The 16,363-nt window shown below is 40.8% G+C and overlaps 1 protein-coding gene across 1 annotated transcript in view; it reads left to right on the top strand.

The window, feature by feature from the left end:
• The window catches only part of MBTD1 (mbt domain containing 1), an 85,501-nt gene extending 71,583 nt beyond the window's left edge, over positions 1 to 13,918 (top strand). Inside the window, exon 16 of the mRNA XM_025361013.1 lies at positions 10,692 to 13,918. Coding sequence (XP_025216798.1) covers positions 10,692 to 10,810 — 119 coding nt within the window. The 3' untranslated portion in view covers positions 10,811 to 13,918. The remainder of the gene's footprint in view (positions 1 to 10,691) is intronic.
• The last annotated feature ends 2,445 nt before the right edge of the window (positions 13,919 to 16,363 follow it).

The raw sequence follows: 16,363 nt of genomic DNA on the forward strand, positions 1-16,363 counted from the left end.
TTCGCCCACCTCAGCCCCTGGAGTAGCTGGGACTACAGGAGTATACCACCATGTCCAGCTAGTTTTTATATTTTTACAAAAATGGTGGTCTCACCATGCACCATGTTGCCCAGGCTGGTCTCAAACTCCTGGGTTCAAGCGATCCATCCACTGCCTCAGCCTCCCAAAGTGCTGGGATTACAGGTGTGATCCTCTGAGTCTGGCCAATTTTTATTTAAAGATACTTTTTAAGTTGGACTGGACGCAGTGACTCATGCCTGTAATCCCAGCAACTTTGGGAGGCCAAGGCGGGCGGATAGCTTTAGACCAGCCTGGGCAACATGGCAAGATCCCATCTCTAAGAACAAAAAAAGAAAGAAAACAAGCTATTTAAAAAATGTAAAAGTACACTTGAGGATTAAAACTGAAACAGATTTTTCCAGCTGATTTGCCAAATGTGCTCAGGTACGTGCCAATCTGCCTCAGTTACAACCTAGAGACTGAAGTGGCAAGAAGAATCAAATACACTCTGTTCTAAACTTTCTGATGTTTGCTTGTTAAGTGGGAAACTAAAAAATTTCTGCTGTCCACTCTAGTGGTACTTTGAAAAATAGGTTTTCTCCCAGCACAAAAGCCATGTCAGCCACACAGAAGTAGCAACCTACCGGCCTGTCTCTTGACCTCTCGTTTATAGGCACAAGCCTCCCACAGGCTCAGAATTATTTTGCCCACCAGCTGCTTGCCAGGTCTGATACTCACCTAAAAGAACTTTAGGGAGCATTACCAAACCAGCCTGATGAAAGGGAATTCTCATATATGTAAGTGGGTAGCAAGAATTCACATGGGAACTTCATTTATGTCAGTGGGCTGACAATAGCAGGTATGACCACTAAGCTTTCTGTGAAGTAAATAACAAGTCTGCTTTCACTTTCTGTTGGATAAGACTTTGGAATTTCAGAATTTTCTTTCCAAGATGTCAAATTAAAAATGGTTTTTATTACTCAGTGGCTATATGACATTGCTTTTTAGAACTAATCTGTGAGCTTTGTGTAGACAATTCGTTTGCCTCCTTCAGCGTGACTCTTGTAGAATTTGTTTCTGACTTGGGTTTAAACTGTTTTGAATTAATGGGCTGGGAACATGGAAAGAAATGTGTAATTAATGAAGAAGTATCAACACCCCAGTTTTTAGTGATATTTACCATTACTAGAGTTCTGGATTCACTGAAAAAATGAATTTTGGACTACATGTAACATATTCTCTAACTAATAATGTTTTACTATTTCCTAATAGCATGACATCATCTCTAATACCTTTAAATTGTCCTTTGGACATAGAAAAGAACTGTGGATCCACAGTACCTCATTAGATGCCCTTGGGACCAGATGTGCTTTGGAATTGAGAATTTTTTGGATTTTAGAAGAGAATATAGTCTGTGTAACATACATTATTTAACACTCCAGACTGAAGCACTTTCTAAAGCAAATATATATATAAATATTTACATTAAATGACCCAAAAAAAAAATTATAAGTGGTGTCACCAACTGAGGTACGGCTTTGTTGCCAAAGTTTTTTTTAAAAAACTTCCTGAGGCCAGGCGCAGTGGCTCACGCCTGTAATCCCAGCCCTTTGGGAGGCCGAGGCGGGCGGATCACCTGAGGTCAGGAGTTCAAGACCAGCCTGACCAACATGGAGAAACCCTGTCTCTACTGAAAATACAAAAAAAAAAAAAAGCCAGGCGTGGTGGCGGGCACCTGTAGTCCCAGCTACTCGGGAGGCTGAGGCAGGAGAATGGCCTGAACCCGGGAGGCGGAGCTTGCAGTGAGCCGAGATTGCACCACTGCACTCCAGCCTGGGTGACAAAGCAAGACTCCGTCTCAAAAAAAAAAAAAAACCTTTTTGAATGTTGGAATTGAGGATAAGGAAGTGTAGTGCCGCATTAAGCAGCAGCTTTCACTCATGGTGCTGCCTCCTCTTATTTTTTTCTATTAGCAAACAGTTTGTTAGAAAGTTTTCTCATTAAGCTTTAGTTACACAAATAAGTATTTGGGGTTTAGAAACCTGTCATCCATTGCAGGCAAACTGATATCAGTATCAGATGGGCTATAAAACCTTTTGTTTGTTTTTACGTTTGCCTTGATAAATTATCATATTCTGGCTCTGTTGTTTCATCGTATAGCTTGTTGGTCTTTTTGAACTTAAGATCATCTGTTAGTGGTATATTCTTTGGTAGTGCTTATTGTGCAGAAACAGCTGATTAGCTTCATTGGTCTAGCTTGGTTTGTAGTAGGTTGTGTTCATGCCACGAAGGATGGATAATTACTAACACTTTTGAGAATAAGTATAAGGTTCTGCCACAAGGATCATATACACTCTCTAGTCTCAAAAGCCTCTTTTCCTTAAGATGTGGTAATTCTAGAGCGGGAAAAGCAGCACTGGTTTCTGCTTTAAATCTCACCATTTTCAGGGACTACTGTAAGTAGTAAGAGTTGGACATTACTCCTTGCGTTTTTATCTCGAGTATGTAGTATATTAGGAAAAAGTCTGAAGTTTTTGCTGCTTGTGATTTTGGTTTGGCTCTTGAGAATTGAATCTACTCAATAACAGCTTAAATCCCACATCATTTTACATAGGAATAGTGTGTGGCTTATATTTATCTTTTAGTTTTGATTTTGTGAAGCGTAGTTTTTTATTGCTCTTACTTGGTTTATTCTATCATCTGGAAGAAAACAGACATAACTCAGTCACAAAGATAAGGATCCTTCCACTTTTTTTTTTTTTTTTTGAGACAGGATCTTGCTCTGTCTCCCAGGCTGGAGTGCAGTGGTGTAATGTTGGCTCGCCACAACCTCCACCTCCCGAGTTCAAGTGATTCTCCTGCTTCAGCCTCCCAAGTAGTGGGATTACAGGCATGTACCACTACTCACTGCTAATTTTTATATTTTTAGTAGAGACAGAGTTTCGCCATGTTGGCCAGGCTGGTCTTGAACTCCTGACCTCAAGTGATCCACCTGCCTCAGCCTCCCAAAGTGCTGGGATTACCGGCATGAGCCACTGTACCCTGCTGATCCTTCAGCTTTCAGTATGATTAATGTACTATACTTGATTCTTCAATATTTGCAGAGTTCAGAGTATTTTTTTTTTTTGGTTGGCAAAAGCATTATATGTGTCTTGAAAGGATTATATTTGTATAGGAAACTATAGCTGAAGGGTGTGATACTTTTTTTTTTTTTTTTTTTAAGATCTCACTTTATTGCCCAGCCTGGAGCACTGTGGTGCAATCATAGCTTACTGCAGCCTTGAATCCCTGGGCTCAAGCAAATCTCCCACCTCAGACTCTGGCATTGCCCAGCTAATTTTTTTTATTTTTTGTAGAGATGGGTCTCACTCTGTTGCCCAGGCTGTTCTTAAACTCCTGGCCTGAAACCATCCTCATTCTTCTGCCTTGGCATCCCAAGGTGCTGGGATTACAGGCATAAGCCACCATGCCCAGCCTGATAAATTTGTTTCAGAAGAAATCAGATTGCTTAAGAATGTGCAGGCAGTAAGCTTTGAATTTGGAAGTACTTTTTAGAACAAGAATTGTGTTTTCTAAAAGAGTGAATTGTGAACTAAAAAGTTAGGGGAGCACATTTCATACCAATAACATCCTACACCCAGATAATACATTTAAACTGTTTTACTTTGATTTCTCCAACCAGTGTTTGGGCTTATATGAGCTATGAAATGCTACCCTAAAAGTAGTGTTTTAAGACCCTTTCTTTCTTCCTTTGGGTTTTTACCCCATCTCAAGCAGAGACGTTCTTGAAAGAAATTAGCCAGCTGTTCTTAAAGCTCTCTGTAATTCATTTTACTTTGTCTTGTTTTAAATTTGAGAGTCAGAACTAGTATTACCAGACGCTCAGAGTAGAAACAATCTCCCCCAACACACACACTCACTCTCTCTTCCTTGTTTTCAGAAATACAAACTTTGCATAATTGGTTCTCTTTTCAGAGTGTCCTGTGCAGCACAGCTTTCCTAGTTATATAATGCACTTTTCTTACCACACATGTAAGTGAAAGCTTACTTTAGTCTGACTTGATATTTAGAGAGGAAGATGCCAATTGGGAAGAAGCCTGTCAGTTTGTCGAGCCTGCCCATGACAGGTGGGGTGCGGAGGAGCTTCTCTGGTGACGAAGAGTTGACTCCTCCTCCATATCGAACCCTTCCAGCACAGACAGCCCCGGAGGCCTTCCCACCTCCCAGCACTAGCCGAGAGTTCAGTCCCAGCCTCAAAACAGGTAATTAGTCACATCAGCATCTCAGGTACTTCAGAGGGTAAAAGTACTGGGTAGGGTGGTGGGAGACAAAGCATGGTCTGGCATGACAGATGCTGACTCATTGGATTTTTTTTCTTTTTCTTTCAACTAAAGAATTCATTTCACTAGTCCTTAGTAGTCACTTCACTAAGACCAAACGTCAGGGAAGGATTTTTACTTTGTTATAAAATAGTTCCGAGCTTCAAATAAGGGTAGTTGGAATTGTGAGACAACTTGGAATATTTCATGGTTTTTGAACATTCCGCATTGCAGAATTGTATGTGACTTGACCTGGGAACAAAGTGTGTCATTAGGGATAAGTCCGATTAAAAAGACAGAAAAGGCTTTGTTCATAACATTTCATAGTGTCTCATTCATGGAAAGGATATGTTTTGAGTTCCAGTTTAATTTTAGTTTTCGCAGTAACATTGATCACAATCTTAGTTGAATAACAAATTTGGAAATTGAATACCTGCATAATTTTTTTATTTCCATAAGTTCATGATTATGTATGTATAGTGATTAAGTAGTCAGTGGCATTTGATTTGAGTTTAATTGGTTAGGCCAAGGTAGTAGATGATAAGGAAGACTACAGAAGGCTTTGCCCTTTGTAATTACTAAGAACAAGCATGGTATTATCATAGGGTATGAGGACTTCACTTAGGCATGATGAACTTCAGGCCTGAGTACAGATCAGATCATACAGCTTCAAAGCCAAAGTTATACCTGCTTTGGCATGTGTTCTGCTATATGCTAACTATTGCTTTTAGACTAAACTGTTTTCTCTAATCAGCATTCTTTAAAATGTCTTGTATGTTGAAAACCTAGGTGAGACTTTTGTTACCTAGCTCTGTTTTCTTCTTCTTCTTCTGTTTGCTAATATTTTTGCACCTATGGGGGTTTTCTTGTTTGTTTCCGTTGTTGGTTGTTTGGGGTTTTTTTTTTTTGCCATTTTAGGATATGTTCTTTAGCTTTTCCCTCCTTCACAATGTGTTAGGCCACCTTGCCCCCTTCCCACTCTGTTTCTCTGAAGATCACTGTGATATTCTTACATACAGAGGAAATTACACTACTACTTTTGTATGAAAAACTAATTAGGATTGTAAATCCAATGTTACCTGCTCTTTAATGGAAAAATGTTCAAAGTCTAAAGAGCGTTCCAGTTTCTTTTCTTGTCTAAGTTTTTTTATTTTTGCACTTATTTATGAAATAGTCTTGCATTACTTAATTAAGTATGGATATTGTGAGTTTCAAATATATTTGAGCTTTTGTTGGATCTTGGATGTATTTTCTTTAAGCATGAGGCTGGTTTTGAAGATATATGTCACATTTTGTGATAGGTTACTGGTTCATTTAAAACAGAACGTCTGGCACTGGCAAAACCCAAGAATTTAGAGTAGACCTACTAGATGGAAACTACCCGGCCTCCTACGTGACTTCCTTCTTCCACTGGTGTCTATAGTATCTTCTGAGCTAGGGCACAACTGGTGGGGCTTGGTGTGATTTTTCCCTGATGAAACTAAGTAGGGACTGCATTGGTACCTTAACTATCTGAAAGCTATGGTTTAATTAGCGGTTGAGAGAGTTTATTATTTACGAGCTTCGTAGCTGGAAAAATGTGATTTCGGTTAGCTTATCTCCTGAAATGTTAGTGATTAGTGTCAACAGAGTGACTTCCTTCTAAAAACAGAGCTAAGAAAAGGCATTTGTGTGGAAAGTGACTTTCAACCACAGGATTTGTTTTATTTCATCCATCATTTATTGAGAAGACCTGGAAAGGAGAAATGATTTATGTGAAGATAACCAGACAGGCTTTGTTTTAGATTCCATGAAAACAATGAAACTTTGCATTAAAACATTGCGCATCTGAGTGAATGTTTCACCTTTATCTTGAGTTACTTTTTTTAGCACATCATTTTCATATTTTAACATGACTAGAAGCATAATCCAGAAATTTGTTGTTAGCAGTAATGCATATAGCTTCAGGATAGGCTTTAGAATCTCAACTTACCTTTCTTACATTTTTTTGAAAAACATGCGTTTGAATGAGCTTGATCTTGAAGCACAGTAATTCTTTTCTCATTCATTTAGCCATCCAGTCATCATAGAACAAGATACTGTTTTAATCAACCTTTTATTGTGGGTACTGCACCTTTAATGAAACTTGGGTTTTGTTTTCCTTTCCATGTATGTATTTTCTCGGTATTGTTAAAATGGCCCTCATGCTGAATGACTGCACGCTGGCTAGATTTGAAGGATAACTGTCATACATTTGATGTCATTCCTCATAAAAGCATTTTTATTTATATTAAGTAATTTTTTTAATGAAAGGAAGAACTAACTGCACAGTCTCGTTTGCTGTACCTTTGAACAGTCTGATGGGTGTTTGCTATGATTATATGCATAACGTATTCACTTTTCTGTCTTTGGCCTGTTAAATTTTTGATCACCAATGCCAAAACCAGTACCAAATAAAATAAATTGCCATCTCTCAAAAGATTATTCTTGGCCAGGCGCAGTGGCTCACGCCTGTAATCCCAGCACTTTGGGAGGCTGAGGCAGGTGGACCACCTGAGATCAGCCTGGCCAAATGAGGAAACCAAATTCGAAACCAGCCTGGCCAAAATGAGGAAACCTCATCTCTACTAAAAATACAAAAATTAGCCAGGTGTGGTGTTACACGCCTGTAATCCCAGCTACTTGGGAGGCTAAGGCAGGAGAATCACTTGAACCTGGGAGGCGGAGGTTGCAGTGAGCTGAAATTGTGCCACTGCACTCCAGCCTAGGCAACAGAGCGAGACTATCTTAAAAAAAAAAAAAAAAAAAAAGATTATTCTTTAAATTAGCAAGTAAGATGTCAACAGCCATTATTTTTAAACTAATTGCTTGTAACTAAAATCAAGACATGGGCGAGGCACATCTTTTACTTTGTCTTGTTTTAAATTTGAGAGTCAGAACTAGTATTACCAGCCTCTCGAAGAGTAGAAACAATCCCTACAAAGTATAATCCCAGCACTTTGGAAGGCTGAGGTGGGAGGATCACGAGGTCAGTAGTTCAAGACCAGCCTCACCAACATGGTGAAACCCCATCTCTACTAAAAAAATAAAGACATGAAGTATTTTTCTGACTGTACTATTTGACTTTAAAAGTTGTAACAAATTTAATATTGTTCCACATGATGACACTGCCATTCCTTCATGAAAAACTTAAATGGCAGGCCGGGCGCGGTGGCTCAAGCCTGTAATCCCAGCACTTTGGGAGGCCGAGACGGGCGGATCACGAGGTCAGGAGATCGAGACCATCCTGGCTAACACGGTGAAACCCCGTCTCTACTAAAAAATACAAAAAACTAGCCGGGCGAGGTGGCGGGCGCCTGTAGTCCCAGCTACTCGGGAGGCTGAGGCAGGAGAATGGCGTAAACCCGGGAGGTGGAGCTTGCAGTGAGCTGAGATCCAGCCACTGCACTCCAGCCTGGGCGACAGAGCGAGACTCCGTCTCAAAAAAAAAAAAAAAAAGAAAAACTTAAATGGCATACTACCTATCCAGATACTCTGCTGAGTTCTCATTCTCCTCATCAATTGACTTTTTTCTCTGTATGAGCAGTTTCCAATTTACATCCCATATATATGTATCCTCTCACTTCATTTATTAATGAAAAGATACATAATAGAGAAAAACGAAGAACTTTTACTCTTGATCTGGAGCCAGATGCCTGCAGGGGCTGGTGGTTACCTGTGTGAGTATTGTGGGCAACCTGGGCAGTGAGCTCTGTGGTGGACAGAGATCTCAGGCTGCCCAGATTAAGGGGGTAGTAAGTAGCCAGTCAGTTCCCAATGATCACAGCTCTTTAAGGATGCTGCACACATGTTTCCAAGTCTATCTACTTTTCAGATTTTCATGTGAAATCTCTTGTATGGAAATACTCAGTCAAATATGTAAAGAACCATTCAAATGTATAAAGAGGCCAGGCACGGTGGCTCACGCCTGTAATCCAAACACTTCGGGAGGCCAAGATGGGTGGATCACATTTGGCTAGGAGTTCAAGACCAGCCTGGCCAACATGGCAAAACCCCATCTCTACTAAAAATACAAAAGAATTAGCCAGGCTTGGTGGCGCACACCTGTAATCCCAGCCACTCGGGAGGCTGAGGCATGAGAATCACTTGAACGCGGGAGGCAGAAGTTGCAGTAAGCTGAGATCACACCACTGCACTCCAGCCTGGGTGATGGAGTAAGACTGTGTCTCAAAAAAAAAATAAAAAATAAAAAAGCACAGGGCCCAGGCAGGGGTGGAAAAAGCAGTTTCTGACTTCTGATTTAGCAGATCCATGTATGCTAAAGAAGTTGGGAAAGAAGGTAGCATTGCTCACCATGGGACTAGATTCCAGTGGATGTGTTAGCACAAAAGACCACTTCATCTGTTCTTTAAATTATTTGAGCTCAACTTTGGTTAGACAGTAACTTTCTCACTCTGTCGCCCAGGCTGGAGCACAGTGGCACCATCTTGGCTCACTGCAATTTCCGCCTCCTGGGTTCACACCATTCTCCTGCCTCAGCCTCCCAAGTAGCTGGGACTACAGGCACCCACCACCATACCTGGCTAATTTTTTTGTGTTTTTTAGTAGAGATGGGGTTTCACCATGTTAGCCAGGATGGTCTCGATCTCTTGACCTCGCGATCCGCCCGTCTTGGCCTCCCAAAGTGCTGGGATTACAGGCTTGAGCCACTGCGCCCAGCCAGACAGTAACTTTAAGAAACCCGAACACAGCCAGGCATGGTGGCTCACGCCTGTAATCCCAGCACTTTGGGGATATGAAACTGAAAAACTGTTTTCCATACTAAAGACCTACAGAAACATGGCTATACTGTTAATCTGTTTTCGTTAAAGAGTAAGTCATCAGATAAGAACTCAGGCAGGCACTCAGCATTGAACTGGCCCCCTGCCTTGTCCTCCCACATAGCTGGGACTGTAAGCATTAGCCACCACACTCGGCTCAGGAGTTTAATACTCGTTTTTCTTCGTAGGAGAAGAGGTGTACACAGGGTGTCACTCTGTCACTCAGGCTAGAGTGCAATGACACAATCATAGGTCACTGTAATCTCGAACTCCTGGGCTCCAGCAATCCTCCTGCCTCAGTCCTGAGTAGCTGGGACTACAGGCTTGCACAGCCATACCCAGCTTTTTTTGTTTGTGTTTTGTAGAGCTGGGGATTTGCTACATTGCCCAGGCTGCTACCACATCCAGCCCAGATTTACTTTTTTTAAATGTATGTTACATCCTTATATAATTTATAATTTTTTTAATGTTTTGATTTAACATCAGATTTATATCTTTTTCTTCAGATAATCTTTTTAATAAAAGTACTCCTTGGGGCCAGGCGCAGTGGCTCACACCTGTAATCCCAGCACTTTGGGAGGCTGAGGCGGGCGGATCACGAGGTCAAGAGATCGAGACCATCCTGGCCAACATGATGAAACCCTGTCTCTACTAAAAATACAAAAATTAGCTGGGCGTGGTGGCGGGCGCCTGTAGTCCCAGCTACTCGGGGCAGGGGGGAGGAGGAGGGGGCGAGGTGCTGAGGCAGGAGAATCGCTTGAACCCAGGAAGCAGAGGTTGCAGTGAGCCGAGATCACACCACTGCACTCCAGCCTGGCTACAGAGTGAGACTCCGTCTCAAAAAAAAAAAACTCCTTGGGATTAATAATATATTAAAGTCATATTTATTGTGTTGATAATTAAGATTGTACTTAAGAGGCCGGGCGCAGTGGCTCACGCCTGTAATCCCCAGACTTTGGGAGGCCAAGGCGGGTAGATCACAAGGTCAGGAGATCGAGATCATCCTGGCCAATATGGTAAGCCACATCTCTACTAAAATACAAAAAATTAGCCAGGTGTGGTGGTATGTGCCTGTAGTCCCAGCTACTTGGGAGGTTGAGGCAGGAGAATGGCTTGAACCGGGAAGTGGAGGTTGCAGTGAGCCGAGTTTGTTCCACTGCACTCCAGCCTGATGACAGAGCAAGACTCCATCTCAGAAAAAAAAGATTGTACTTAAGAACCATGAAAGAACTACATCATTGTTTGTACAAACATCGACATAAAAGTGAATACTTGATCACAAAATTCTCATCCCAGTCAGATTAGTGAGCACCATTACCCCGAACATTTCATTGAAGATGGCCATTGTGCAGTGTGCATTATGCAGTACTGTTCCTTTCCAGAATGTTTCTTAACTGCTAATGTACTTGAAAATTAAAATTAACCGAATGCTCGTACTTTAGGGACTTAACTTGAAGTTACTGAAGAAATGAAGAAGTCTTAATAACTGTGAAACTGATGGAACATGAAGATCACAGGCAATCTGAGTACTCTAGAGAGCCTTAATGCGCATATGTTTCTCTCTCCCATTCAGTGACGACACTGCAGCTGAAGGAGGAGTTGCTGGATGGAGAGGACTATAATTTCCTCCAAGGAGCGTCTGATCAGGAAAGCAATGGCTCTGCCAACTTCTACATCAAACAAGAGCCATGAGGTGGCTCAGAAACTGAGGGCGGGAGGGGAAGGATTTTACACAGGACTGATTTATAATCAATCCAGCTGTACAGGGGGCTATTCTACTGGGACATTTTGCTAAACATAGAAGATTTCAGTTCCACATTTTTCAGGTGGGTGGGGAAACTATTTTAGTCGGGGGGTGGGGTGGGAAATTTTCAATTTATAAAGATGGACAATTTTTGTGTTGTATTTGAAGCTTTTGAAAGAATTTTGTAATATTTTCCAACTTTGGATTTATGTGCATTGTTAACAAGAACTGAAATTCTAACTTTTTTGGTAAGATTAAAGTTTAGGTAGCAGGATTGAAGGAAATGATTTAAGAAGGATATAGGTGTTAAATGCAAATGAACTGTCATTACAAATGAACCTTTTTGGTACCTGTTGGGAGATTTTGGGATTTTTAGAAGTTAGGCCAGTCACATCTCCAGCTTCCTTTGCTGCAGAAATATGCAACTGAACTCCTCATGGAGGGGAGGGGTCATCACCACATAGGTCATGGAAGGGGTCATTATTTCTGCTTGTTGGCATTTTATTGCAGCCCATTTTAAATGTTTGTACAGAAATATTTTTCATTCTGTGAAAATTTATTTGGAGTTCTATATGAAACTGGAAGAACTCTGGATACTTTTATATGTTCTCTTTTAATTAAAAAAATGATTAGAATTATCCTAACACTAAAGTGTTAAACTGGAATGGTTGACAAGATATACAGGATCTCAGTCTACACGTTGAGGGGTTGGGGAAAATGCAATGTTGTTCTGAGTTTATTTTCCTTTCTAAAAAAATACCCCACGAAAGGGATTCTGATCAGTTCTCTGCTATTTCCCTCTGTCTGTGAAATAACAACTTGGTATAACCACAACCAAAAACAGATGTTCTGTATTAGGAGAATCGAATCGAAAGTTATTCAAAGTCAAAATAAGTTTAGATTTCAAAATCATTCCAGCTCTGCTTTTATCTGTCCTGGATTTGGTAGAAAACTAATTTGAAAGAGAATTTAATTTTCTTAAAATTCCGTATATATATATATGATTGTCTTTAATTGTATTCAGGATTTATTTTAATAATAACTGATTTGGACCATGTTGAACATTCCCTGTTTTAAAATTCACATGACTTCCTTTTAAAAAAAAAAAGGATACAAGGGTAAATTGGTGAAAGGTTTGCTCTCTGCATTTTCTAACTTTCTACTGAGTTGTGACTGAATGAGAGCTCTCTAGCGTTTACCAGTGAGGTTCATAAACTAAACTCTCAGGAATTAATTGCATCTGTTCTAGAAGTGCTTCTGGGTCTTAGCCTGGCCTCTTCAGAGTGGTAATATTGACCATCTCCTCTGGAATATAGGTAGGGCTAATTAGAAATTAATCAAAGTGATTAACCTCTACAGTCCTTCAACCTATGGAATGCTTTAAAAAATGTTAATGGAAAGCCCCAGGAGACCATTTTAGGTAAGATTTTTGTTTGAATTTTAAAATGCATAGAACGTTTAAAAAAAAAAAAAACCAGCAATTTATTTTCTAAAATATTGCTCTACTTTTGGGAATAATAGCATTGGTAATACGCACAGGTTTACCTCATTCTATGCAAGAGGGGTTAATAACATAAGGTTTTATAATAGCTACTGGAAGTAAAATTTGTTACTTTATAGTGTAAGAATGTATGGAATCGCATGTCACCATTTCTTAATACTGACTCTTTAGGGGCATAAATGCAGATCACATCAACGCAAGTTGATTCTCGTGTGTCAAATATATGTGAATTCAGCTGTTAAATTACTGGATATTTATCTTAACATTGCTGAGAGGGACCTACTGTAAATGTGACATCCTCACACTTCCCATATCTTTAACTTTGAAAAATCTTCTCGTAAACTTAAAGCCTGGAAGTATTCCAAAGCAAGGGTTACCGCAGTCTTGATTCTCAGGCTCACTGAATTAAACCCAGGACTAATTCCACAGCACAGGCACAAGAAGCCTGTTGTATGGTGTACTCTGCCAGTACCTTGGATTTAGGAGCTCCATGGGGAACTGAATAAACCAGGAGAGAGGATTTGGAGCTAGTCAGTCCTGGTAATCTATGAAATGCTCATTTATACCCCGGTTTCATAAGCTTCCAATTCTGTAGCAAACCCAGGCTCTGAGTGTTTTAGAATTCCCTAATTCATGAAGTGTTTCTTGTCTTGATCCCTTGACCAACAGTTGAAGGTTGGTAAGGACTTTCCTACAGTCTAAACACAACCTAAAGCGCTCTTTCATTGTTCACACACTAACTCCTCCTGCTGACGAACCGAAAAATAATTAATGCAGGGGAGATTTATGTCTTAGCCATAACTCCAGTTGTACAACTCAATCGCCCCATTCTGTTTTACGGTTCAAAACTGCTGACCTTGGGTTTGTTTTTGTTTTGTTTTGTTTCCCTGTTAGGATTTATTTGGGGACTTTTGGTAGTGTAAACTCTTTAACCTTTTCCTTGCTGTGTATGAGGAAAGCTAAAGCTGTTATCACCTTATTCTACGATACTAACACGGGTTTTCAGTGTTTGTTTGTTTTGATTATTATTATTAATTTTGCGTGATGTGAATACCCTCTCCCATCAATATTTGTATTATGGTGCTATATATTGGTAATGATCCTTTAATATTGGGAAGGGATTTTAAAAATACTGTGATTTAACTGGGTTTCTTCCTTTGATTTTCATATTTTAAATAAAGCCACAGTCATTTATACAAAAGAAAAGCATCTGTCCCTGGGCAAATCTTTTGAGGACAGAGGTCAAAGTAAACTGCATAAGGTTTTTACATCATTTCTGTATGTATTTGATATATAAATCAATATCTGTACAAATTTAATCTTTTATTTTCTTGGTAACTCGTGATCATTGAGAAAGTGTTTGAAACTTTCTCATGAAGTGTATATATAATGGCGTGAAAAATTCCTTTGGAAAAATTTATGTTCCTTTCATTTTTACCAAATTGCAAATTTTCAGCATGGATGTGAAAAGCATTAAAATTATAACTTTGTGTACAAGATGAAAATAATTCACTAAATTTGCCCTTTTTTACACAAAATAAAATGTTAAAGTTAAGCTGGATTTGAGCAGTTCTTTAATATGCTTTGGTTTGGGGGGTTGCTTTTCTATTGCATGCCCTCTATAAGCAGTCAGAGACCCCTATGAAAGTTGGATCCGTCCCTTCCTCTAACAAGGGGTAGCAGGCACATGAGTGCTGTGAGGAAGAATTTACCACTTGCTGGTGAGGGAGCCAAGAGGAGTATGGTTAGACATAGGGACGAGGTTACATTGGAGGTGGGATTGCAGGGGCAGGGAGGGAAAGGGCAAAAACCACAGCAGGAGCCGAGGTGAACAGGGACCTTTATGGGGAAATTAAATCATCTGAGCTAGAACATCATGTTTCAGGGTTGGCATGCTTAGTAGGAGACTTTTTTTTTTTTTTTTTTTGAGATGGAGTCTCGCTCTGTCACCCAGGCTGGAATGCAATGGTGCAATCTTGGCTCACTGCAACCTCCACCTCCCGTGTTCACGCCATTCTCCTGCCTCAGCCTCCTGAGTAGGTGGGACTACAGGCGCTCACCACCACGCCCAGCTAATTTTTTCTATTTTTAGTAGAGACGAGGTTTCACCATGTTAGCCAGGATGGTCTCAGTCTCCTGACCTCGTGATCCACCCGCCTCAGCCTCCCAGAGTGCTGGGATTACAGGCATGAGCCACCACGCCCCGGCTAGTAGAAGCCTTTTTTTAACTCCATTAACCTCAGCAGCAAAGTGAATCAGATGTAAATAAAGTATCCCAGCTAACTCCCTTAACATTACAAGGGAATGCCAAAAGGCCCTCCTTTTCCAACAGCTGGCTCTTTGGAAAATTATTCAACTTTTACTGCAGATGTAGTTGGTAGAGATTTTTATGAATTGGGAAAGGATATGTAAGACAGTAATGAGATGGACTGGGTCTCTTCAGGGATTAATTTCATTCTTTAGAAAAATATAACGCATTCCAAGAAAAAAGCCTAATTTCTGCCCTGTTTTCTACCTTAATTGGTTTGAACAGTTGCCATAGTAAGCTGGAATTCCTAGGTTGGTGCTTATTTACTATCCCATGAGTTTTGACAAATACGTATATATTTTTATATATGAGTTTTTTGCTTTTTTTTTTTTTTTTTTTTTGAGAAGGAGTCTCACTCTGTCACCAGGCTAGAGTGCAGTGGCATGATCTCGGCTCACTGCAGCCTCTGCCTCCTGGGTTCAAGTGATTCTCCTGCCTCACTTGAGTACAGGCACACACCACCACACCCAGCTAATTTTTATATTTTTGAGATGGAGTCTCACACTGTCACCCAGTGCAGTGGCACGATCTCAGCTCACTGCAACCTCCGTCTTCCAGGTTCCAGCAATTCTCCTGCCCCAGCCTCCTGAGTAGCTGGGACTACAGGCACATGCCACCACGCCTGGCTAATTTTTGTATTTTTTAGTAGAGCTGGAGTTTCACCATATTGGCCAGGTTGTCTTGAACTCGTGACCTCGCGATCTGTCCGCCTCAGCCTCCCAAAGTGCTGGGATTACAGGCATGAGGCACCACACCCGGCCAAATATATTTCTTTAAACCATTACATCCCTCTTGGGAAACTAGTTATGCCCAGAAACAAGTGTCTCAAGAACTCAAGGGATGTTCCTGCCTTGGCCTCCCAAAGTGCTGGGATTACAGGCATGAGCCACTGCATCCAGCCAAGATAATGCATTTTAAATAATAATGTACTTTCACTATTTTTTTTTTAAGTTTATTGAAAGCATGAGATGTTCTGAATGAATACGTCATTTTCAGCCAGGCGCAGTGACTCATGCCTGTAACCCTAACACTTTGGGAGGCCAAGGTGGGCAGATTGCTTGAGACCAACCTGGCCAACATGGTGAAAGAGCATCTCTACGAAAACTATAAAACTTAGCCGGGCGTATTTGTACACACCTGTAGTCCCAGCTTCTTGGGTGACTGAAGCACGAGAATCACTTGAACCCAGGAGGCAGAGGCTGCAGTGAACTGAGTGAGATACTGTTCTCCAGCCTGGGCAACAGAGCCGAGACTCTGTCTCTCAAATAAATAAATGAGGTGATACTTTCACACACCTAGCTGGTGCAGGATTAGGACCTAAACCAAGCCTACTCCAGAGGCAGTACTTTTTTTTTTTTTTTTTTTTTTGAGACGGAGTTTTGCTCTTGTTGCCCAGTGGCGCGATCTCGGCTCACTGCAATGTCCACCTCGCGGGTTCAAGTGATTCCCCTGCCTCAGCCTCCCAAATAGCTAGGATTACAGGCATGCACCACCACGCCCTGCTAATTTTGTATTTTTAGTAGAGACAAGGTTTCACCATATTGGTCAGGCTGGTCTTGACTCCTGACTTCAGGGGATCTGCCTGGCTCAGCCTCCCAAAGTGCTGGGATTACAGTTGTGAGCCACGGCACCTGGCCCAGAGGCAGTAACTTTTTTTTTTTTTTTTTTTTTTTTTTTTTTTTTTTTTTTTTT

The sequence above is a fragment of the Theropithecus gelada genome, chromosome 16 (genome assembly GCF_003255815.1).
Source record: "Theropithecus gelada isolate Dixy chromosome 16, Tgel_1.0, whole genome shotgun sequence".
In the NCBI taxonomy this organism is placed as follows: domain Eukaryota; kingdom Metazoa; phylum Chordata; class Mammalia; order Primates; family Cercopithecidae; genus Theropithecus; species Theropithecus gelada.